Genomic DNA, 26,074 nt, shown 5'->3' with positions numbered 1-26,074 from the left:
AAAGAGAAAATCTGTCATTGCTCTCGACTAAATATCTTTTGTAACTTTAGTAAGAATAATATATTTAATTTACACAGTGAAGAATATGCAGTGTTTTTATACATTTGATTACTTTATACAGTGTATGTAGCATTTCTTATTTATTTGTTCTACTTTAGTTTTTTGTCCTATTGCTTGTAACTAGTTTCTTATTCTTATTTAATCTCAGACAGTTGTCTTCAGTGAGTCTTCAGTTTACTTGCATTTGTCATATTGACAATGGTGACAAGAATTATGAAATTTCAATGGTATCAAAAATGTTGATATAATAAAGACCTTATTTAAAGCAAAAATAACTATATTGTGAAATATATTGTTACAGTGAAAAAAAATTACTCCTATCGTGAAATAAGATTTTGGTCATATCGCCCACCCCTAAAAGGAAGGATCCAAGCCCTGATTAGGGATCACAAATACTTGGTTGACTTCTCATTTTGCACTCTGCAAAAGCCTAACTTTTCCTAGCAATGCCCTATAGCAACTGCTTAGAACAGAGTAGCAACCACATAGCAAAACACTAAGAACCTCTCAGAATATTTAGCAACTGCACAGCAACACGTAAGAAACTGCCAAGAACAACATAGCAGCCACACAGAAAACCACTCAGAACACTTTAGCAACTGGATAGAATCACCAAAGTAGCAACCTCCCAGAAAACCCTAACAACCAAACCAACTACTTTTAGAACACTTAGGAAATGCATATCAACACCCTAGCAACCACCCACAACACCTTACCATTCACACAAAAGTGAACATGTGTTAAATATACTTCACCATCCTCCACCACTCATATTTTCTCTGGTGGAGAGTGGTATTGCTTTTCTATAATTAAGCAGAAATGAACGAGCACATTAAAATAATCAGTATTGACATTAGATGAATCTCCTGTCCTGATGAAGTCGTTTCAACTATAACATACTGCAAAACATATATTAAACTGTTGTTATTGCCGATACTACAATTTTTTATTATTATTGTTTTTTAAATTTTACTTTATTTTAGAATTTCCTGTATTTTATTATTGGTTTTGTTCAGCACTTTGGTCAGTGTAACGCTGAATTTTAAATGTGCTCTATAAATAAAACTTACTTACTTATTATGATTGTACAATTGACAATCATAATTATGTTCCTCTGGTGTTCAGAGGGAATGGTTGAATGCCTCCATAAACACACCATCTTCCTCACGTTCACTTTCTCCCTTCTTAGTCAGCCTTAAAAAAAAGATACTAAAGCTACTTAAAATGCACATGTCGGAGTGTGAGACCTCATTAATTTATCACTCAATCAGTTTATCAATTTATCAACTGGGAGACTAAATGTGTCATCAACCTTCTTTCACCCTTCAATTATTGCAATTTTCTTTCCACCTTAATATTTTCAAAGTCATTTGTTGATAAGATGTTATGTAAAGTATTAAACAATACACATGTTGCATTGTTCAACGTTTTCAGGAAAGGACTAAGGAAGCTTGTCGTTTTCTTAAGAAGTTCATTTTTTATAAGCTTCCTAAAATCAGTTTATGGACTCAGTTTTATTGCGTAGAGCCTGTGGGGCTGCTTCCCATTGACTTTCTATGGCACTGTCAGCCACAGGCAGCAAAGCAATAGATGAGCAGAGACCGAGTCCATCTAGTAATCATGACTTAACTGCTCACAGAGGGACTTCAATGACCAAACAATAATAAATTCTGCTTTTCTTTGGGATACACTCCATAAGACAGAGCTGCAATGGATCATATTGTATTGTATGTAGCTGAAAAAAGATGTTCGTCTTCATCTTGCCAAGAGAAAATCAAAGCACTTATGCACAATCTATCACCGCATGTAAAGAATATATCCAGACAGTTCATAATGATAAGGCTGTACAGTGCTGGAAAGGATATTGCTAATCATATATCTCTGTCATGTAAACGGTGTAAATACAGCTCGCAGATCCATATAACACTCCCTGGTAGTATCAAATGACAGGTTGATCATTATGAATTAAACATTTTCCTTGAGTCCTTTGTCTTGTCCTTGACAGATCAAGCTGGAATCTCACTGCAGTCCATTCGCACATGCAAATTGGCACATGAGGCTAGTAACTGAGGTTTGACAATGAAAGTCCACCCAAAGACGACTGAGATTAATCAATCAAGCTTAGATGCAACAGATATAAAGCACCTGAGAATATCTGCAACAGATGCATCTATTTTCTATTAAATGGTCCAATTTTAATCAATCTGCCAAACTATGTAAAAACAAAAATTTACTACCGTGATTCTTTATAGGCAATCACTGCTATTTTCTTGGATAAATGTGTTTTGTTTACAGTTTTTCCAACAGTTCATGTTTGTCTGGGTTCTGCGTCTGATTACAGATTCAGTGCTCCAGACAAAGGATTTCTCCTCCTTTGCGCCAAGACGGATGCTGAAGCTCTGACCATCCACCATCACACAACACATACCATTGATTTATTGTCTAAGGGTGCAGTCAATAATTTCACAGCACAGAAACAATAAATAAACCAACATACGATTAAAATCATTCTTAAAAACATTCATTATTCAACAGTTTGAAAGATCAGTCCATCATTTTCCATGTACTGTTTAGAGGTCAAAAACAGCATAAGATAAAAAAATAATAATTACACATGACACTCTATATAATAGTAATAATTTCTTAACACAAGTAATTCTTAAATGTCTTAATTCATTTTTAACTGAGAAGGTTTTTCCTAATTATACTTTATTTTAAGTGGAATTACATTCTACTGAAGCAGAGGCTTGATAGTGGTGCATGTTATATTTAGTGATGGATATAGCATGAATCTCTCAGAGCTCTTTCCTTTATTCATAATTCATAAAACAAATGGTGGTTGAAAACCTTGGAAGCCATGGACTGAAAAGGAAGTGCATTTTAAACCTACCTTATATAGTGGGAAATTAATATAAATATCTTTCATGATATTGTTTTAATGCTATATTATATATTTAATAAGAAGAATCAGAAATCATGACTATTTTATATATTATATGCTGTTGTATCAAGCCTCGTTCTAAAATTTCATTCAAAAGAAAAAAGAAAAAGATTTTACTGCAGAAATAATTTGAACTACTACACTCAGCAAATTAATTGCCGCAGACATAAAGTGGGTGAGCAGACTAATTACATCAAATGACCTTTCTGGCTTAATCCCAAAAAAGAAAACTTAAGAAAGAATTTAGGTGAGTTTACGTAATGTAACTTTCTGTTATACTAAAAAATTATGTTATACTAAAACAGAATATAATATATAGATTTTTAAGGTGATTTCTCCTTCTTTGTCCCAAATGTTTGACAATGCTCCAGATGCACTCATTGTGAGAGTCAAGAAACAAGAATAAAATCACTATGAACTGAAATATAAAAAAGGAAAATACTAATAAATACATTTAAACAAAAATGTCTGGATGTAAAAGCTGCCAATGGTTCCCTCATTAATAAATATCAAAAAACACGAATAGACAAATGATGTATATCATATTACATGCTTCAATGGAAAAATTGCAATAAATAAATTAATTAATAAATAAATAAATAAAATTACTAATTAACTAACTAAATAAAAAGCATTTAGCAATTTATTTTCCAGACACATTACTGTTTCACATTAGGTTTTTTCAAAAATATAGATCATTTAACTTAAGCCTTTAAACAATATTTCATAGCTTGCACAATATTTACAACTACAAACTGTTCAAATCAAATAACCCGCTTAAGTTTTGCTCATACTGGTACCTCCGAGTTGCATCACAATCTCTGGGACGCAACTACGAACTACACGCACCAAGAAAAAATCATAAATAAATCTCTTACCTCGTACTGAATGTATTGTTTCCTCCATTCTGGAGTAATATGGGCAGACAGGTGCTCCGCAAACTTCATGCTGGCGGAGCAGATATCCACAGTCGGACTATAATAATATCCTCGGGTCGGGCAGCGTCTTCTTTTGGGGCTTTTGTTATTTCTGTCACTAAGTTACAGAGCCGCATGCGTTGTCTAAATCCTGCCCGGTCTATCACAGTCCACTATTCCCCGGTCCCACATATTACCCCGTTCAAAGTGAAACCCGCTACAAAAAGGGACTAAAAGTAACCTCCCTCTACTTCCCAAAACAGGTGCCTAAATGACAGCGATACAGCCCCGGTGCGGGCGTCTCTGGGAAGTGACTTTCTCTCTGCGGACTCTCTGGGCGTCTGTGAAGTAGCTGTTGTCCGCCATCAGCGCGCACTGAGCGAAAGACGTATGTGCGTCACAGCGCGCCCTGAGGTGCTTTTAGAAATAGCTGTTTGTGATTAATCTTATCATGCTTTTTGTCTTAATATTTAGAAATAAAAGTACATATTACTTTTTTAGATACCTTTTAGTTATTAATGTACATTTTCTATTGATTTTTCTTTGAATTGAAAGGGTGTAAAACAATTGTTTTGTAATAAGTATAATATTGTATATAATTTGTAATATCTTACATATAATTTATTACGCCATTTATTACTAATTCGTTATTTTTACTGTGTCGTCAAATGTATGTAGCCTATCTGGTCTAGAATGATTTTTACAGGCTAGAAGGAAACAAGTAACAGTAAACTCTAAAAAAAATAATAAAAAAAAAAAAATAATAAAAAAATCCTATATATATGATATTCTTTTATTTGCAAATTAATCTCGTGATAAGCCTTATTGGCCAATTCTGAGTTGGCAACTGCTGACAAGCTTTTTGTGGAAGCTCAGTATTGCAAAACTTATTGTTAGACATTACTAATTATTTTTATTTGTTATAACATACAGCACGTAACATCATAACAGTGATGTTTCCGATTTTTTTGTGGAAGTGACACTGACTGGTTCTTGTTTGTTACTGACGTTTTAGTTTGCTTTCAGCTACTACCGACAAGAGACGGCAGTCTGTCAGAAATCTCGCCACAGAAAAAAACTGCATGTCATGTGACTTACCCAAAGCACATCATTGGCTAAACTAAGGTCTTCTCTTTCCAACAAAAAAAACGAGAATGTTCTCTTAAAGAGACAGTGGCAAGGAAATGAACACAAAGACCATGTTGCCATATGGCCACACCATGCGGTAGAGGGTTAATACTGCTTATGACATGATATGTAGATATAATATGCAAAAATTATATAACTTATACACATAGGCCCTATGTTTTGTCAAATGGGATGATGGCAGTGGTTTATTTCTTGGGGGAAAAAAGTGTTTTATAAGTTCAGTTGTTGGCCTACTTTTCTCATAAAAAGGAACATATACTACTATCAAAGGGAAAGACAATCTTCACAAATATATCAATATGTTTTATATGCTGTTAAACAGATGGATATTAATCAGGATTAAAATGGCATTAATGTTTCGAGTATACTGCAAAGCAAAATAAAGTTAAAACCAGCCACCCAGCAGTCCATCTGAGCCCTTCACTCTAGTCTATGTAGAATCTGCTTACTTACATTTAACTGATATATTGATTGCTGACTCAAGGCCATAGAGACCTGATTTATGCCCCTTAAGAGGCCTGCATTCCTGCGTTATGTTGTTATATTTTAGAACACCAGGGTGGCACTTATAGCTTCTGGGCAACACAGGGAAGTATAAATGACATTTTTTGGACTACTACTACACTCCAAGCCAGAAATGTGCAAGGAAATGTAAGATAAAAATCAAGTTTAATCACTCTGAGCATTTAGTCAGAAATAAGAAAAAAGGGAAAGGCAATACGAAACGGGCATAGCACGCTGTTGAATAGGAATGAAATAGAAGTGGGACGCGTAATATCGAGATTCGCTCAGGAAAATGTGATTTGTGTGCCATCTTGTGGACTATGTCTGTATTGTAAAAATATGCGCAGAAATCCCTGTTAAGTGCTAAAAAATATCAAGAAAAGAGCAAATAAGGTTTGTTGCAAACCATATAATGTAAATTACATTTTTGTATCTCTTCTGTGTTTAAGTTGAAATTCTTTCAAAATTTTGAAACGATGGCCAATACTTGATAGCATAGTGTAATATAGTAATACAGTATAGTAAAATATATAGTGAGAGATTGAATCACTAGAATCATATCTATGGATTTAATAGATAATACATATAAAAGTTCTAGCATGGTAGCAGTATTCCATTCCACACATCAAGCGTCTACTGTAAAACTGGTAGGACCTAAAAACCGTTGGAACTGTTAGCAGCAGTCGCAGGACGAACTCGTGCCTATTATTGTGACGTACCATTCACGGACCAATTCTCAAAACAAGTCCGACTGAATCGGATTACGGATAACGTACTATAGCAGTCAACTGCCTGCGCTGTTTTTATTATAAATTAATAATAATTAATGTAAAATACTGTTGATTACCCCTATAAGGTATTTTAATTCTCTTCAATGGCGTCTAGATCTCCGTCCTCCTCCCCCGACTCAGCGACGGGCTCCGGTACTGATCCAGCCCGGCCTGACACCGGAGAGCCGCTCGGTGGAGGATCCGATTCGGATTCAGATTTCGGATTAGGGAAATTTGATTGTGGTGCTGGGGATACAGCGCTTCGATTAGAAGGAGCCGATCTAGAGAATGAGTTTGAGGCGGCAGCGGACCGGGTCAGAGATCTCGTGCAGACAGCGAGTAGAGAGCAGCTGCTGTATCTGTACGCCAGGTTCAAACAGGTAACGTTAATCCCAGCCTTCTTGTTATTGACATAGTTTATGATACTGTAAAATCATGATACATTAATATGAGATCACCTGCCAACACGATACGAAGCTTGGAGATTGTCTGGCATTTTACTTACTTTTGTTTATTTATTTAATAGTAACGTTAGTGGCTTATATAAAGTTAGCCCGGTATATGCACCAACAATAACTGTAGTAATAGTGTTTCAATAAACATTACATGGTAAGGTTTTGTAAGGGGCATGGAGTTCTGACAGATGAAGATGCCTGTTGGTTCTTGACTCTGGAGTATAAAACATCTGGCACTGGAACCGGTTATTTGGGCATTGGACAGTAACTGTTAATAAGTTAACATTAAATATATTCGTTATTAGTTGAGATATGGTGCTTATGTGAGTGATGCAGGTTTATGTCCAGCCAGCAATGTGTCCCCGATTTATTACCTTTTTCTCTCTCCAATAAATTTTGTCACTCTCTGCAGGCTGTGTAATAAAAGAAAAAAAAAATAGATTAATTATAAGTAATTAATAAAGATCCACTCTGCCTATAAATAACATAAAATATCCAGATCTATTTTTAGTGTCAAGTTTAGTTTTGTTTATAGTCTAAAATATTTGACATTAGTACTGTCTAAAACATTTGACATTATTTCAGTTATTTGAACATTTGTTTTCATTAAGTAAACCATAAATATATTAATAAACTTATGTTTGTCAGGTCAAAGTTGGAAAGTGCAATACACCAAAACCTGGTTTCTTCGATTTCGAGGGTCAGAGAAAATGGTAAGTCTCTTAACAAGCCATGCATTTCTTGATAAATCTTGAATTTTGATTTGGACCTTGCATTGTTGATGGCAACATCTGATGTCGTCAAAACTCTAGTCAGTTCTTGACTAGTACTATGAATATTGTTGGCTCTTATGACAAATTGCTTGTGGTTTTCCTTAACTGCAAGTCTTTGGATAAAATCGACTGCTCAATAAATTAATGTAAATGTAAATTCACTTTGTGTCCAACAATATGAGCTTTTTGGGAGCAAGAGTCTTTAAAATCCAACAGAGTGCTTCCTGTTCACAGGTCTGCATGGAAACAGCTGGGGGACATGAGTGCGGAGCAGGCCATGCAGGAGTATGTGTCCTGTGTACATGCCCTGGATCCAGAAGGCAGCCAGAAGGTAAGGATTAGACCTACTGTAGGGGCCATTGCAAGATGGGATGTAAAACAAGATTTTTCTTGCTCTTTTGCAGCTAAATAGTTTGATGTACAATGTGTTGATATTCACAAGTCCACAAGTTCCAGTCCACCTAGACAAATTATGGAAAACAGATCTGCATTGTATTGTTTTGGAGAGATTTTCACTTCTTAACTTGGATTTTTGTTTTGTTTTGTTTTTTGCTCTCAGATGAAGCATAACATTAATTAGTATGTTTTTACAATTACACTATACTTATCGTAAGTGGATCTGCCTTTTGGTAAACTATAGGCATTGTTCTGTAATATTACTGAATAACATGTCCAGAAGAGGGCAGTCTCTGATTGTGCATCCTTCTCAAACAGGTAGTAGAAAAATATCCCATCGTTTTTACAAAGATGTTGAGAATAATACTCAAAAGATATCAGAAATAGAGTTGCTACATTTCTATGCCTTTTCTATTGGACCTGTAGATTCATGTTCATTATATAATTCCTCGGGAATTATGCAATCATGTTTAAGCAAACCTTTGTTGCTATTGCAAAGTTCCATTGAGTCATGGTGCTTATATGAATGATGCAGGTTTAAGACCAGCCTGCAATGTGTCTGCAATTTATTACAGTTTTATTCCTACAGTAAATTTCCAGATTATACAGACCATAAATAAAATAATATCCAAATATATTTTGAGTCGTTTAACTCAAACCCTTTCCTTTATGTTTAATTTTCTCTACCTTTACTCTTTTCCTTTCTCTTTTGCTTTTGTATTCTCTCCATATCTATCTTCTCTCTGCCTTATTGCTTTTTACCCACAATCCCCATGTCAGAACAGACACATCCTTTTCACTGATTCTGCTGCAGGTAACACAATCTGACTGCCATCCAGACCGGCACAAAAGCACATAAACAAATTCCCCACCTTACAGAATGAACTGATTGTGTTTAGTGTGTTAAAAGAGGGCAGGAAGCTCCATTACGAGATGGAGATATAGAGCCGGGGAGGGAGGTTAGACAATACTTCTGTGCACTTCTGTTGTTATATGCACCTGCTGTGGAGGAACAAAAGAAAAGTGCACGAATTTACGGTATTTTAATACAAGCCTACTATTCAAGCAGATGTAGCATTTTCTGCTCAAAACGGTAATATTTTTAAGTCACTGAATGAAAATTGCTGTATAATAGAGCTGGCTGGCCGCACAAAGCAATATTAATCTATTCCTCGGCGGGTTTGAATACCCAGAGTCCTTTGTGTGCTGTTGCCAAATGTTGTTGTGTCTGAAAAGGGAAGAAAAGTGAATATAACAATGTCAAAAATACAAAACCTGTCTAGCACAAGTTTAGTAACATGTGCAGCGCCCTGCCAGTTTTCGGTCATGTTTTTGAAATTTGAAATCTGCTGTAAATGTACTCACCCTCAGGCCATCCAAGATGCAGATGAGTTTGTTTCTTAATTGAAAAATTTTAGCATTACATCACTTGCACATCAATGCATCCAAATGGATCCAAACAGCTGATAAAAACATTACCATAATCCATAATTAATCCACACGACTCCAGGTCATCAGTTAATGGCTTGTGAAGTGAAAAGTTAAGTGTTTGTTATAAACAAATACATTATTAAGATGTTTTTAACTTCAGTTTGTTGCTTCTAGTTAAAATATGAGTCCTCTATCCATAATATTGCATTCTCCAGTGAAATAGTTGTTTTATCTGAATCAGGAGATTCTTACAAACACACAGTTTTTCACAAGACGTTTATTGATGGACTGGAGTTGTGTGGATTACTTGTGGATGTTTTCATCAGCTGTTTGGACTCTCATTATGGCGGCACCCATTCACTGCAAAGGATCCATTGGTGAGCAAGTTTTTGTCCAAACCTGTTCAGATGAAGAAACAAACTCATCTACATCTTGGAAGGCCTGAAGGTGAGTACATTTCAAACAACTATTCATTTTTGAGTGAACTACTCCTTTAAAACCTTTAAAAGGATCTCTAGGCTTCATTTGCGGGCATTATGAAAGTTTCCTGTTTCTTCTTTGTGTGTGACATAATTCTTTGTGTCTTTCTTTCAGTCATCAGAGCGAAGAGGAGGAGAGAAGCGAACTGGATTCGGCGGGCCAGCGGTTAGCTCTCTATACCAAGAGGAAAAGATAAGGTAACATAAGTCCTGCCTATGAATATGATGATTTTATTATAATTTCCTTCAGTTTTTTTATTTGATCCAGTGATCACTCTTGTGTGTGGCATAATTCATTTTCTTGCTCATGGAACTCACATATACCAGACGCCCCGTTGCTTCTTCCGTTTAACAAGACAAATGAAGGGCTGAATTCACATGGTTTTACCTCTCTTAAATTAACAGTATTAGTATGCATGCATAGGGGGTGAAGAGGCCTCAGGAAGCGGTAGAGTTTAATTACTTTTTTTATGATTATATATCGATGATAAGAATGTAAAATGGATACAGGCATGGATGGATGAAAGAAATATATGGAAGTATCAATGCAACAGGGGTTCATTCCCCAAGTTGACGTGTCCCAGGAGAATGTGAGTCGTTCATTGGGGACGGAAAAGCAAAGAGGCAATTAACATCCCGTTCCCCCTCCTCTCCTCCCATTTGTCGCTCGCTGAGCGGCCCATTTCGTGCGTGACCCAATCAGACTGCCATGCAGACTGCTTCGCTGCTTTCCAATTTCCAAGCTCGGTGATTGATAGCCCTCCTGCATATTCAAACCTCTCGTTAACATTTGATTAGAGAGTCTTAATGGCTTCTGCATTGCCCGATTGCTAAACCAGATGACCTGTAACTCCAAGGCCATCTCATATTTTTTTTTTTTTTTTTTAGCTTAAACTCACTTGGGAAACAACAGCTGATAAGTTGCATAACCCTGTGCTTCTGCAGGAGTCAAGAATGAGGAATATTTCTCCTCTGAAGAATGCATGATAGATGAGTTGTTCTGTGAGGACACCTTGGAGAGAGATAAATCAGATTGATCTGATCTGATTGATGGGAGCAGAGGTGTCAGTTTCAGAATATCGGGCTATTTTGGAGGGCGGTGCTTGTTTGGACAAGGTGTGGCGTGTGTTTGTGTGTCAGCTCTACCTGTCGCTGATTGATGGTGTTAAAGGAATAGTTCACCCCAAAATGAAAATTCTGTCATCATGTACTCACCCTAATGTTGTTCAAACCTGTTTGACTTACTTTCTTCGTGGAACATATGATATTTTGGTAACCAAAAAAGTTTCAGGTTCCCACTGACTTCCATTGTATGTACAGAAATACAATGAAAATCAATGGGAAATGTTTGGTGAGTAAAAAATGACAGACTTTTCATTTTTAGGATCTCTTTAGCATGGCCTGGTGAGCATGAAAGACTCATGCTGTGTACTAAAGAGTTGTTTGTTATATTGTAATATCTGTTTTTTAATATTTGAAGATTTACACAGATTCACATCTATAATCTGCATTGGAGTCTGTGTGTGAAAACATCAACATAGATCTTTTGTTTGATCTCTCACTAGTCAGAAAATGTTGATGAAGCGGTGTGGAATGACAGAGTAGCCAGTGACCTTCCCAGCATGCTCAGCGGCATCGCTGATGCCATGTCGTTTATCAGTGGGCTATTAATCAGGTGTAAGCGTGTGCTTGTGTGCGTGTGTGTACTCGGGCTTTAGAAGCACAGACCAGCATCAGTCTGACGAATGAGCAGTTTTATTGATTAGTTGCCCCGGGAGACGAATGATGCCCACATGGCACAAACACACTGGGTCATGGTAAGAGCACACACACTCACAGATTCAGCCTTATTTACTACAGCGGAGATAAGGCCAGGTTTACTGCACGCATATATAGGCATAAGCCAATTTCCATGATAACTGTGCACTTTGTTGTACCATTACTTTTTAAAACACAAGTTAGTTTTTGAATTTGTTCCGATATGTTGGATAAACTATTGTATTACTTACATGTATGATGCTAGAGTGAAAAGTAGCTAGTTTTAAACAACCACCCCCACCCCCACCCTTAAAATGTTGATTTTGGCTTGTCACAAGTCAGAGGTCTGGACCTTCATGAATACAATAAATAAAATGATTATGAATATGTCATAACTGTGACATAGTCTGATGTAAATTTCATGTGTTAAAAATAGCTTAATTTAAACTAAATTTCCTACTCCAGTATCCATTCTGACATAGTAGTTTTTTGTTTAAAAAAAAAATAAATTTAGCATATTTAACTTTAATTTAGAAAATAACGAAATTAAGGCCAAATTAAAATATATTTTTTTGATTCATATTTATTTTATAAATTTTAATATAATAAAATAAAATAAAATCTTAAATTCCAGGCCATTTTTTATACCTTATTTGTGGAATCTGCTATAAATGTTTTTGTCTTACTGTTTTTTGAATTTTATGTAGATTAATTTTGTTCAGAATATGAAAAGAATCTGTTTGTCACATACCTTTTCCCCTACTGTATATTATTTATATTTATTATTTATTTTGTGTCAGCGTATTGATTATATAACATTGAAATACTCTGTACTGCATTGATTCACTCTCAGAAATCAGTTCATTTAGGTTGGCCAATCTGTCTATTTCCTGTATCTCTCAGGCACGAAGGTCCCGTCCGCTGCCAGTCTCATCTGCCCTGCTCCTGTAATGACAGTGAGGGGCGGCCACACAATAGTGCTCCAAATGCAATTAATCTGCCATCCTGCATGGGCAAGAGGGGCAGGGGTAAATCTCTTAATGAGATTTCTCCAACCAACTGTACCTCATCCCCTATAACCCTTTTCTTTCTCTCTCTTGATCTCTCGCTCTGCCCTGCCTGGCTTGGCCCAAATGCCACAAGGTGATTAGAGAGGAAAATAATTAAAACTGCTGTGGTGAGCGCCAGGCTCCTGAGAATGCGCATCCACATAAGTGGATAAGCATGTGACCATGAGACGCCTGCCAGTAACATGATTTTGGCGGCACCTGTGCACATCAGTTTAGCTCTGTTTAGTCTGGCATTATCTTCCTTCTTGGGTGATCACTCAGCAATATATATTTATTGGGTCTAGAATTTCTAGCGACAGCCCTGACCCTGGTTATGTAATATTTAAGAATAGACTATTGTGTTTCTTAATTCTTTACTACGATTTAATGCTATTTCAAATGTTCTTTAATTGATTTCTATGAAATCTCGTAAAAGGTTTGGTGTGATCACTGCTTTACATTCTTAAGTATTGAATATCGAGAGTATTTTCTCTCTTGTTGTGTTTGACTTTAGGGAAGAGGACAAAAACATTTTTGACTATTGCCGAGAGAACAACATCGAACATGTCAGCAAGGCCATCAGCTCCAAGAAAGTGGACGTGAATACAAGGGATGAAGAGGTAGGCTTTTCATTGTTTAAATTTATGAAATAAATAGAATGATACATTTATCAAATGTAATCAAATTTGACATATTTTCACATTGTATATAATTTGCTAATAATAAATTATTATTATAAATTATAAAAAACATTTTACAGCATTAGAAGGATTTCTGAAGGACTCTGAAGACTGGAGTAATTGCTGCTGAAAATTCAGCTTTGCCATCACAGAAATACATTTCATTTTAATATATATTAAAATAGAAAACTGTTACTTTAAATTGTAAAAATAGTTCAAATTATAACTATTTTTACTATATGTTTTGGTCAAATAATTTCAGCCTTTGAGCATGACACCTTCAAAAACATCTTACAGATAGTATTATTTTCTATATTTTATATAGTAGTATTTTTTATTATTATTTTATGTAATATATACATGTATTTACACAAGTATACCCAAAAATTATAATCTGTGTGACTCAAGTGTGTTTGTTAAGAAGTTTAATCAAGGAAAGTGAATTTGATATCCCTGTTCAGTGTATAGGGAGCTGTGAACACTGCGTAGGGACCCTGTGAATCGAAGCACAGCTTCTCTCTTTCACCCTACTTCTCTCTCTCTATCCGTGCATTTCCGACACATCTAAAACTCCAAAGGTCACTGGATGCACCATCCACCCGCTCAACCCATTTTTATTCATGTATCATCGTGACCAACTGGCCCGTTTCATTTCTTCCAGCACTCCAATTCTGAAAGTGGGGAACCAGTTGGCTCACCATCAGGTCGGCCAGATGGCAGCCATTGTCAATCCACCATTGTTTGTCCTGCTAGTGCAGTTCAACAGATTAACCTCTAGAGGGCACTATTGAATTTTAAAATCTGCTGTATTTATGTACATATACGTATATATGTATTATGTATGTTTCTGCCATCTTCCCATCTTCCACTTTGCGCTTGTGGTCAAGCTGCGCTACATGCTCGAGGTCAGACCTGTGAGAAATGAGGCCTCGCTTCCAACCTGAAGTCCTAAACACCGACAGCGTGGCTTTGACTCGCTGCAGCATTCAGATGTGACGTATGCGCTCTGTTCTAAACATAATGCCATTTGATGTTTTCAGCAGAGGCTGTTGCCAGTGGTTTAATTTGGGCTGAGATGAGCTTCACGGCTGCCATTTGACCTCCTACCGCTCGGCCAGTCTCTGCAGGGGTCAAATACATTACCCTTAATGTACAAGTGCAGCTGAGTGCAGGGCAGTGAGGAAATAATCTCAATGATGATGACAATAGATCAGGATAAACTGGAAAACTTGGGAGTTATTCCATTGTGGGATGATAGTGGATGGTGACCAGAGGGGTGCTGGGACCTGGGGGATACCACACACTTTACACTTCACTACTGGAGAGATGGTAGAAAGGATTGCACAACCATGGCCACACACTGAAGGTGGACGTGATTATTTAGGGTTGCCCTTGTGTTTGGCAATCTGAGAGACACGCTGACTGATTATGCTGTAGTTCCACATGATTTTTATAATCTGAAAAACTGCTTTGTCTTAAAAATACTTGCTCAAAGATGACAGTTTGATCTATACTCGCTAATATTTCCACTGATGTTATGAAAAGTTATTCATATTGAGCCTTTACTTTTATCATTCTTATTTAACTACTACTACTACAACTACTACTACTGTTATTTATAAATGACAGCTTAAATAATATTTTGGACATGTAAAGTGGGCTTCAAATGTTTGAGAAAATATTATTTTTATATTACATTATATTGTTATATTATATTATTTTAATTTAATTTGAAACAATTAAAGACATGAATTATCTTAAACTTGTTTGTAAAAAAAAATTGTCAGATTTATTTACTTCTAATGAGGGAAATTGATTATTTATTTATTAGAATTTTTTATTTTTTTCCTAATAATATAATATGTAATGGAAAAAATGCTATTATAATAATACAAAAAATATTAATTGTAAGTATTTTACTAGTGGTCTCAGACTTTTGATGATGCTTTAATAGTAATAATAATATTAATGTTATTTATAACTGATAAATAGTAGGATAATACAGTTGGGTCCAAATGTTTTACATTAATTACATTTATATAGGAATTTAAAACAATTAAGGAAATTGTCTATATTAAATTCATTTTTTAAATTCAACAGTATATTTCAAAGTACTGTGATATTACAATCTCATACCATCGCTCTACCACCACATTCTGAATTAGATAATGTTAACTGAAAACAACAGCGCTCTAACACATGCACTTACATCTGACACATCGAAGAGCTTTTCCTAAATTGTCAGTGTGAATTTAGGTGTTTTTTCTGCTGCTTTGTTATGACATGCATTGTGTGTCATGTTTTTTCTGTCTTATTATGGTGATGCCTTAAATGCCCTGTGGACGACAGGTCTGCACACGCTTCTGATAGGCACGAGCCCCTCCAACTGAACAAAAGAGGGCTGGACTCATTTGTGCAAATGTCCCAAGAATTTCTTGCTTGCCTTTTCTCTCTCTGTTTGTGCTGGAACAGCCCCATCAATTACAGGCAATTGAGCCGGCAGCTCTCCACCCTCTTTGGCAAGGACATTGTAAAGCAAGAGGTTTCCTATTCATCTGCACTGAGCCCTGCTCAATGTACCGCCCCGCAGTAGAGTCCATGCCTGTCACACTTAATCCACAGCTCTCACCCGGGACAGGAAGGTGTAATCAGTGGGATTTCTATATCTTTACTGTTTCTACAGCTCTTCCGCTTAGCTGGAAGGAAATTGGGGAAGATATAGTTATGTTTGCTGAGACATTGTCACCGGAAGGATGATTTTAGCCCTTTCTGCATTCACATCTTAGTAGAATTTCGTAATTACTGAGTGTTAAATGTCCTAGGAAATCATTTGTTTCAAAAACAACATGGATTCATACATGTCTTTATTTACAGCAAAATACTTAAGTTATTCAAAATTTCTTTAAATTCATATATATATATATATACATACATACTACCTTTCAAAAGTTTGGGGTTTATACTTTTTTTTTTTTTTATGTTTCTGAAGTGTCTTACACTCACCAAGGCTGCATTTATTTGATTAAAAATACAGTTAAAATTACCATTTTAAATAACTGTATTATATTTGAACATAATTTAAAATATAATTTATTCCTGTGATGGCAAAACTTAATTTTCAGCAGCCAGATGTCATTCTAATATGCTGATTTGGTGCTCACGAAATATTTAAAACCGTTGTGCTTCTAAATATCTTTGTGGAAACTGATAATTGCTAGATAAAATGATTAAATTTCTTGGAGAAAAAAAAAGGTACTGACCCCAAACTGACCTAATTATTATTAAAGTCATATCTTTATAACTTACAGTGACTTTTTACTTTGCAGTTGCAGTTTACTTTATTTCTCATAATGGCAACTTTTCTTATTTTATATCTAATTTTACAATTACCTCATTTACAGGCAGAAACAAGTTATGATAAAATGACATATGAAATTGAAAAAGATGTAGCAGCAGCTTCCTAACTAATTTTAGCTTTTTTAACCACTTTTTAAATCATTTAGGTTGTTATTTGTATCTTCTAATTACAAGTTTGACAAAAAACATAGTTGGTAACTCAGTTTTGGTCAATCCAAAATGATGTGATATAATACAATGGGTGTAATAATAATACAGTGGTGCTCTAATATATACCATGGTATATATTCATGTGCGATTCTTTTCTATTTACACGGTGCTTCAAAAATATAATGTCTAGAAGCCATAGTATTATCATGGCACCATGTCCAAAAAGCCATTGTAGTACAATTTGTTAATCAAGGGCTACGGATCCAGAGAATGGTGTGTCTTGGGAGTAGAGTAGGAGAAAAGAAAAATGTTTGGCTATATCTCTGATGAAAATTTGACAAACAGTCCAGGGGACACCCTCCTCTCCAAAAAGAAAAAAAACTCTTGTGGTGTAAGGCTTCAGACTCTCTCATAAATATCAATTTTAACATGCAGCAGTGGAGATCAATATCATTTCAGCCATGGAATACGACTTAAGGAGTTGGCTTTATCTAATTGGCCTTCACTGAAAAATGAACTCTGCAGCCTTGATAGGGACAAGTGGCTTCAGGCCTGGGGGGCGGTGCTGGTGATCAAGGGTCTGCTCTGTTTTTGTCCCCAGAACCGCATCAATCACTGCTAAAGAGTCTCCCGTCCCACTGCAATTTGTTTCTGGAGCGCCCATGATCTTTCCCTCCCACAGTGCCCTTCTCTCTCGCCTGCACAGTGGCCAGAGAAGAACTCATCCTGTCAGCACGTCGTTAAATAGTTGGGTCTAAAGGCTCTGAGTTATAAATTGTTGTGCATAATTTATTTTTTCTGGAGGAGAGAAATCTATTGTGAAGTTAACTTTACAGAGGTCCGCATAACAAAAGGGAATAAATGAATGTGTTAGAGGTGAAGAGGGATTCATCCATCTGAAGGACTCGACCTGTAGGTTGTGTGGTCTGTGGACACGTCTATGGTTTTGGGTTGCAGAGGTCCTTTGCAAATACGGGATGTTATTGAATATTCTCCACGCCTCTTGGCTGGTGCTCATTTTTATGCACCGTATCAAAGCCGGAAAGAGAGTTTATTAAATAATTGTATCTAAATCAGAGTAAGGGATTGAATTATGGGATCGAACGCCCTAGATTGACTAAAAGACGTATTGTGCATTGTCTGAAGCAAAACCAAGCCGAAAAATTGAAACTGTCTGCGCAGAGATTTTGTATTTGTATCCACCATTAGTTTTTACTCTGTGAAGTTTGATGGTAATGAATTATTTGTGTGTTTCAGGGCCGGGCTCTCCTGCACTGGGCGTGTGACAGGGGCCACAAAGACCTGGTGTCTCTACTCTTGCAGAACAACGCTGATATCAATAGCCAGGTGAGTCTGTAAACACACATTAAGATATTCTGGCTGATCAACAATGACGATCGTATTCATGCTATAGCTGAGAACCGATGTGATGGCAAATAAGTATTTTGTCCATCAACAAACACAGATTGACAAATGAAATTGCAAAATCGATTGCTGTGGACTATAGACAAGTAATGGGTTTAGGCTCAGTGATATGGAATAAAACAAACAATATATTGGTATTGGTTGGTATTGAATATTTAATGGCGCATGCTCATTTTCTATATGTTTACATTTTAGATTACTCTTGCCCTCATTTAAATATCAGTTATGTTTTAAAATTGCTAATCATTAGTCTGGTTACTGATTTTATACATATAAATGTGCCTTTATTTATTTAGATTTAGATTTTTAGTGTCTTTAAGATGTTTATGTTTTTGAAAGAAGTTTCTTAAGATCACCAGGGCTGCATTCATTTGATCAAAAATGCAAAAACATAACATCTTATACACGTCTTTTATGCACTTATGCTTATTGCTCAAGAAACATTTCTTATTATTTTCAATGTTGAAAACCGGTTTTGCTGCTTAATATTTTTATGGAAACTGTGACAGACTACCATTTTAAAGTTTGGTGTAAGAAAGTAAAAAAAGGAAATTAACATATTTATTCATTTTTATTCAATTGCAAAATGGATTGCTGCGAACTGTTAGACAAGTAATGGGTTTCGGTTCATTGATATGGAATAAAACAAAAAAATATAAACTTCTGAGATTCATGGAATTAATTTCATGAATTAATCTGCATATTATGCAATTCATTTATTAAATTTTTTAAATTTATTTGATAGTCCTAATATTTGACCAATACTGGATCCAATATGGTGACAAATATATTGTGTATTCTGGGTGCACAATATATTGGTTATAGGTCGATATAAGAGTTTTCTTTTATTTACTGTATCAGTTGATAATGAATATTTAATTGTGCATGCTCATTTCCTAGATTTTAACATTCAGATTACCTTTGCTGTCATCTTAATCTAAATAATGCAACTAAAGTGAATTTAACTTCAAAAACCCTAATAATTGAATAAGAGTCTTAAATGTAATTTTCAGCAAATCTCAAAATTGTGCGAAATACTGTGAACTTCTATATATTTTGTATAGAAGTACATATTTTACTTTTTGATCCCAGAGCTGATAAGACACTCCTCATCGCTAATCTAGGAGAACCGTGAACTGTGAAGTCCTGCTGCCATCCTCCATCCCTGAGCTTAGCAGCGGCTGGACTTTAATCATTTAGAGATATCGTATCAGCATCTCGGTGGGCGTTAAGCAACACACTGTAAGCATGTAGCTGTATTTAAAAAAACACTACAGGTCATAATGGCAGATTTGGCTTTGTTTTAAGCTGGCTGAATACTGCATTGGGAAATTAATACGGTGAAGTACAGTTATGCGGTCACTGGCTTGATCTGATTCTCGCTAAGACAAATCAATTGGAAGTAATCAGCCAAATTGTTTGCATTATACAACCCATATAATCAGAACATTTGCAAATGACTCTCTTTTTTTATTATTTTATTTATTTATTTATTTTTTGGTGGCTGTGGACCTTAATTGTGTGGGTGGAGAGATAATGCTTGGCCTAGACAACAACAATCAATGCTGTTCTATTGTTGTATTTTAACAGTTAGACTAATGTGAAATCCCCACTAGAGCTGAAATAGACAACATAACGTGATATTTTATGTAACAGACATTTTATCACCGGCCTTGTATAGCATAAATATATAATAAAATGTATTATTTAATATTTTATAATATGTGAAAATAAATAAATAAATATATAATACATATATATTTTTGAGCCAAGCGTTGGTTTTCCTTGGAAATAAAATCATTACTTGAATTTGGACATAAATTGGCCTGTTTTTGTTGCTTCCTTTTGGATCAGCCTTATAGAATCTACAGAATTCCTTCAAAGTTCTTTTGGGTTACTGCACTGACCAGCAGAACGGGAATATTGCTGGACTACAGCAGGAGAATTATTGAGGGCAGATTTATTAAGTAGCGTTCAGGTGGCATGAGAGAAAATATGGCCGTATTAAATCATGCTACTGCTCCAGCCAAAATTATTATCCTATGTTAATACTTTCAGGAAGTGTGATTTGATAGCAATATAAAACTTCGTAGCCACTCATTAGGTTCAAGTGTGAGCCATGACTGCATTTGAAAAGCACACAAAGAAAAAAAACCAATAGCTCAGTTTAGATGTATTTTCTTATTCATAAATGTTTCCTGATACTTATACATTCATATTTTCCAAGTGACTTTGATTATATAAAATCTAAGACTAAAGGTAGAACATTATAAATGAAAATATTACAATAGACCAATAATGGGTGAACCATGAACTGTGAGCGAGGGCAGCGTTTTCACGCATCTGTCCTATGATCCGATTTCAGCTTAGTGTTGAATAAAGATAAAAGTGGTTTATATTTTTAATTTGTTGATTGAAAATGGGGGAAGGGAGAAAAAAGGCTATTATGTCTTCAATGAAAATTGTATTGAAATTAATCAGCTGATGGATGCGGTGGTCGTGGAGAATGTGGTAGTTTGAATATGGTGGTGTTTTGGTGTAATCCTGGATCAAGGGGAAGAGTCTATATGAGAGGCCTGATGCATCAAAACCTTAGTATTCACATTATAATCAATGAAGCTGTCTATAATGAAAGCATCCATTGTGCTTTTGTCATCATGACATGGTTTTATTTTTTTTTATTTCTGATGTCTGAAATAAGTTGGATTTATTTATTTATTTACAAATATCATATGTGTTGATGGTTTTGCATGAAATTCATTATTTAAAAAAAAAAATCTTCTAACTACTAACCGTTAGTTTTAACCATATACTGGAAAGATGTTTAATGTTTTCGCAAGATATCTCTATTCCTCACCAAGGCTGCATTTATTTGATTAAAAAATACAGTAAAACAGTAATATCATGAAATATTACAATCTAAAATATCTTTTCTATTTAAAGTGTAATTTATTCATGTGTTGGCAAAGCTGGCAGTCCACGTGTAACCACACCAGCCCAGGACCTCCACATCCAGCATCTTCACCTCCAAGATCATCTGAGACCATCCACCCGGACAGCTGCTGCAACAATCGGTTTTCATAACCAAAGAATTTCTGCACAAACTGTCAGAAACTGTCTCAGGGAAGCTCATCTGCATGCTCATCGGGGTCTTCGGGGTCTCGACCTGACTGCAGTTCGTCGTCGTAACCGACTTGAGTGGGCAAATGCTCAGTGTCTGGCATATAAACGCAACACTTGTTTTTGCCCCCATTTTTCATGAGCTGAACTCAAAGATCTAAGACTTTTTCTATGTCCACAAAAGGCCTATTTCTCTCAAATATTGTTCACAAATCTGTCTAAATCTGTGTTAGTGAGCACTTCTCCTTTGCCGAGATAATCCATCCACCTCACAGGTGTGGCATATCAAGATGCTGATTAGACAGCATGATTATTGCACAGGTGTGCCTTAGGCTCACATTTTAGAGTGGCCTTTTATTGTGGCCAGTCTAAGGCACACCTGTGCAATAATCATTCTGTCTAATCAGCATCTTGATATGCCTCACCTGTGAGGTGGATGGATTATCTTGGCAAAGGAGAAGTGCTCACTAACACAGATTTAGGCAGATTTGTGAACAATATTTGAGAGAAATAGGCCTTTTGTGTACATAGAAAAAGTCTTAGATCTTTGAGTTCAGCTCATGAAAAATGGGGGCAAAAACAAAAGTGTTGCGTTTATAATTTTGTTCAGTGTAATTGCTCAATTTATTAGCAATTTCTGAGCTCAAAAATGGTTACTACAAATATTACAAATATTCTGTCCCAAATATAAATCTTCCACAATTAATTTAGTTTGAATAGCTTTATGTATAGACTAAGTTCAAACATTGTTTTGTAGATCATTTCAGCCTTTGACATAAAACTTGGTACACTGTATCAAAAAAAAGTAAATAAAAAGATACATTTTAAAAATAATTTCAGTCTTTCTTCTTTAAAAATTCACTTTTAACTCAATGTGTTACTTGCCGTTTCTTTGTAATTGTGAAAAGTACTAGCAATTTTTGAGTGAAAATTGTTTCTACACCAATTTTTTCTCATTGTAAACGTTATAGTTTTTAAGAAATTTGATGGCATCATAATTTATGCAAGCTAAATTGCAGTTGATCTTCCTTCTTAAGTCTGTTTGCATACTGATTTGTGATTGGTCTTTAATTAATAATTTATACTATGTTTTGCTGCCTCAAAAGTGCATTATGTTTTGGAAATGCAAGCAAGATTTTTATATAGTCAGTTTGGTATTTTAACTCATTTGCCAGTCAGATGTATTGTGAACGTTTTGAAACATCAAGTTTAATGCAGTTATAATATTTAGCCTGAGCCACTGCTTGCTTGCTTTTTTGCATTGTTAATTCTCTGTCTTTCTCTCTCATCTTTGTCCTTCCTCTCTCTGTGTGCGTTTTCTTATGAAAACAACATGAGCCGCCAGCAGTGGAGGGTGAATCCCAGAGCCGCTGTGTCTAATTAATCCACTCCCCTTCTTGCACGGGTGCGCTGGCCACACGCTCTCAGTCCATCAGATTGAAATTCATAACTTAATTGAGGTCAGAGCCTGGAGCCGAGAGAACAAAAGGCCTTGGCGAGGACCAGGTAGATCAATAGTGATAAATATCTGCCTGGGCTACTAGTAGTTCATGGTGAGGAATTGTTTGGGACAGAGAAAGGATGCTGTTTATTTACAGGTAATTTAGTGGCGCTGTGGAAATGGAAAGATAATTTGAGGTTTTGCATTCGTGCTAGTTCCTGACAGCAGTTTTAAGGGTTTGATTGGTTTTACAAAATGTCGCCTGTTGCATCATTTTATTTTAAAATGATGCATGAAATGATGTAGTTGGAAGACTACAGATTAGGTAGGTTTGAAAAAAATGGTTGTTTCTACACGCTTTCTTAATCCCAGCAACTGTTTAAAATTCCGCCAGCAGTGGAGGGTGAATCCCAGAGCCGCTGTGTCTAATTAATCCACTCCCCTTCTTGCACGGGTGCGCTGGCCACACGCTCTCAGTCCATCAGATTGAAATTCATAACTTAATTGAGGTCAGAGCCTGGAGCCGAGAGAACAAAAGGCCTTGGCGAGGACCAGGTAGATCAATAGTGATAAATATCTGCCTGGGCTACTAGTAGTTCATGGTGAGGAATTGTTTGGGACAGAGAAAGGATGCTGTTTATTTACAGGTAATTTAGTGGCGCTGTGGAAATGGAAAGATAATTTGAGGTTTTGCATTCGTGCTAGTTCCTGACAGCAGTTTTAAGGGTTTGATTGGTTTTACAAAATGTCGCCTGTTGCATCATTTTATTTTAAAATGATGCATGAAATGATGTAGTTGGAAGACTACAGATTAGGTAGGTTTGAAAAAAATGGTTGTTTCTACACGCTTTCTTAATCCCAGCAACTGTTTAAAATTCCCTGTTGAGAACATTCTTACACATTCAGGTCCTTCTGCTGCTGCCGCCACAGGTCCACTATAACAAATGGTTCCATCCTCCACGTCATAACAAATCCCCAAAGCAATCTGTCATAAGATTGGAGAGGAGAGGCGTCCAATCGCCAGCTGCATGAGAATGGGGCTCAATGGTGGGAGGGTTTAGCCGCATGGGGTGAAACACCTGAGAGTCACACTTACAGCTCCTTCAGAAGAGTTTTGCTTCTGATCTGAGGCTGGCTTTGCTATACAAATTGTAATCATTGTAGGGTAACATTTGAAGCTGAGAGCAGCACTACAGGGCAGTCAGTGATTTTGGTTTCTCTAGTTTTGATTGCTAGTTCTGCGAGTATTGGGAAGTTCAATTCATTTTAGCAAAAGCAAAGAAAAAAAGCAATCTGTGCAAATCATTGTTTAATAATGTTCCTAGAAGTCCCTGCTCTGCATTTTGTTTTTTGTTTTTTTAATTTATAAGTGAAACATGTTTTGTGTTGTTCATCATTTAGTAGGTGAAATAGAATTGATGAAATATTTGTTTATGGTTCTAGTTTGACTTCCAGCATTCTCCCTAGCAGACAAATGATTTACGAAACACTTTGCAAATCAATTCAGGCTAATTATTAACTTTTATATTTGGAACCAGTTCATGCATTTCCTGGGAATTAAACTTATGACCTTAGTGTTGCCAGTGCTATTCTTTGCTCTTTGAGCCACAAGAATCCTGTAAGCATTAGCATAATCGTCATTCTTTTCACCTACTTTTTATGTAAATTAGGTTTTATGATGGAATTTATTTTATAAATATGGATTATTATTCACAAAAGTCACATTTAAAGGCATAGTCCACCCCAAAATGAAAATTCTGTCATTGTTTGCTCACCCTTGTGTCGTTCCATGCCTGTATATCTTTCTTTCCTCTGTAGAACTTATTGATAACCAGACAGTTCCCATTGACTTCCACTGTATGGACAAACATACTATTGAAGTCAATAGGAACCGAAACTGTTTATCAACATTCATCAAAATATCTTCTATGTTTCACAGCAGAAAGAATGTCATACATGTTTGGAATGGCATGAGGGTGAGTAAACGATGACAGAATTTTCATTTTTTCTTTAACATTGTTTAAAGGTGTAGTGCAGTTTTGTTTAAACAATTGAATGTTTGTAGCAACATTAATTATCAAATTATGATCGTTAATGGATGGAGGAAAAGCATAACTGTTCCATGTTTATATCGCATTGTAAATTAATAAGTAAAACTTTATTTTAAAATGCTGATACAGCTCAAAAAGTAGACCAAGGTGCTAGCAGCAGAATCTGTATTGTGTGAAGCGCTATATCAGGGTTGCCGGGTTTTCACAAGAAAACCCGCCCAATCTCTACTCAAAGCTAGCCCAAAACTAGCCCAATTGCTTTCGAGGGGATCCCCAGTTAAAAATCGCGTTCCGGGGGGTAAAATACATGATTTTTGGCGGGGTTCCCCTGCTAAAATTCGCATTGCAGGGGATAAATAGCATGTTATTGGAGTCGCTTCAACCCGTGGACATGAAAAACAACCCGCAGCAACAGTGTTAAAGTAGCCCAATTCCGCGGGAAAACCGCGGACTTGGCAACACTGCGCTATATAAATAAAGGTGACTTGACACCAAGGTCATTGGTTTGATACCAAGAGAACACAATGTAAACCACTTTGTATAAAAGCATGAGAAATATACACATGCAACTGTGTTTAAGAACAAAAACACTGACACATTGCTGCAAGTCCCATTAAAGTACACCAGACAGGCCTGCAAAATGGCCAGCCGGCGAAATCGCACAATTCGGCACATATTTTTGCGCCATCTCCTGATTTGCATAATTCCCTCAATGAATCGTGTGCTAAAACGCAGAAAGCACATGAAAATAAACGACGCTATCAGCGGGTTCAATTCATTCTCGACGAAGTGTTTCATTCTAGCCGCAGGCAGCTAAACTCCTCTGATGAAAAGCCTCTCCAGAACCATCTGTTTCTCTTTCTTCCTGCCGCCTTGCCACAATACGTACACTCAACAGTTTTCTTCCTGTTTTCAAACCATCCACATAAATTGTGAAGGACATTAAAGCTGTCCACAGCTGTGTGCTGAGAAAGAGGGAGAGAGAGATTGAGCATATTTCCCAGCAGGGGCAGAACTTGCCCTGTGGTTTATTAGTTTTTCCCCCACAGTGATTTAGCTTGAGCCTGCAACATTGATTTTCATATTAGAGCGGTTTATGCATTTATTTATTTTATGTATTTCTTTTTGAACTGCTCTGATGATCCTGGACTTGCCCATGGTAATTCTC

The 26,074-nt window shown here is 36.1% G+C and overlaps 2 protein-coding genes across 3 annotated transcripts in view; one reads left to right on the top strand and one right to left on the bottom strand.

Annotated features, from left to right (window-relative positions):
• Positions 1-4,321, bottom strand: part of LOC107755298 (xenotropic and polytropic retrovirus receptor 1 homolog) — a 68,064-nt gene extending 63,743 nt beyond the window's left edge. The window contains exon 1 of the mRNA XM_016572047.1: positions 3,880-4,321. Coding sequence (XP_016427533.1) covers positions 3,880-3,948 — 69 coding nt within the window. The 5' untranslated portion in view covers positions 3,949-4,321. The remainder of the gene's footprint in view (positions 1-3,879) is intronic.
• A 1,319-nt stretch (positions 4,322-5,640) lies between these two features.
• Positions 5,641-26,074, top strand: part of LOC107755300 (acyl-CoA-binding domain-containing protein 6) — a 34,870-nt gene continuing 14,436 nt past the window's right edge. The window contains exons 1-7 of one of the 2 annotated variants that reach the window (XM_016572049.1): positions 5,641-5,718; positions 6,457-6,721; positions 7,445-7,509; positions 7,804-7,900; positions 9,991-10,073; positions 13,197-13,302; positions 18,127-18,216. In XM_016572049.1, the coding sequence (XP_016427535.1) occupies positions 5,666-5,718; positions 6,457-6,721; positions 7,445-7,509; positions 7,804-7,900; positions 9,991-10,073; positions 13,197-13,302; positions 18,127-18,216 (759 nt within the window). In that variant the 5' untranslated portion in view covers positions 5,641-5,665. Of the gene's footprint in view, positions 5,719-6,272; positions 6,722-7,444; positions 7,510-7,803; positions 7,901-9,990; positions 10,074-13,196; positions 13,303-18,126; positions 18,217-26,074 lie in introns of those variants that run through there. The other variant, XM_016572050.1, reaches the window with a different exon arrangement.

This window comes from Sinocyclocheilus rhinocerous, unplaced genomic scaffold (genome assembly GCF_001515625.1).
Source record: "Sinocyclocheilus rhinocerous isolate Xijiao unplaced genomic scaffold, SAMN03320098_v1.1 scaffold2637, whole genome shotgun sequence".
NCBI lineage: Eukaryota > Metazoa > Chordata > Actinopteri > Cypriniformes > Cyprinidae > Sinocyclocheilus > Sinocyclocheilus rhinocerous.
The sequence above is the reverse complement of the archived record's forward strand: the minus strand, read 5'-3'. Positions and strand labels throughout refer to the sequence as shown.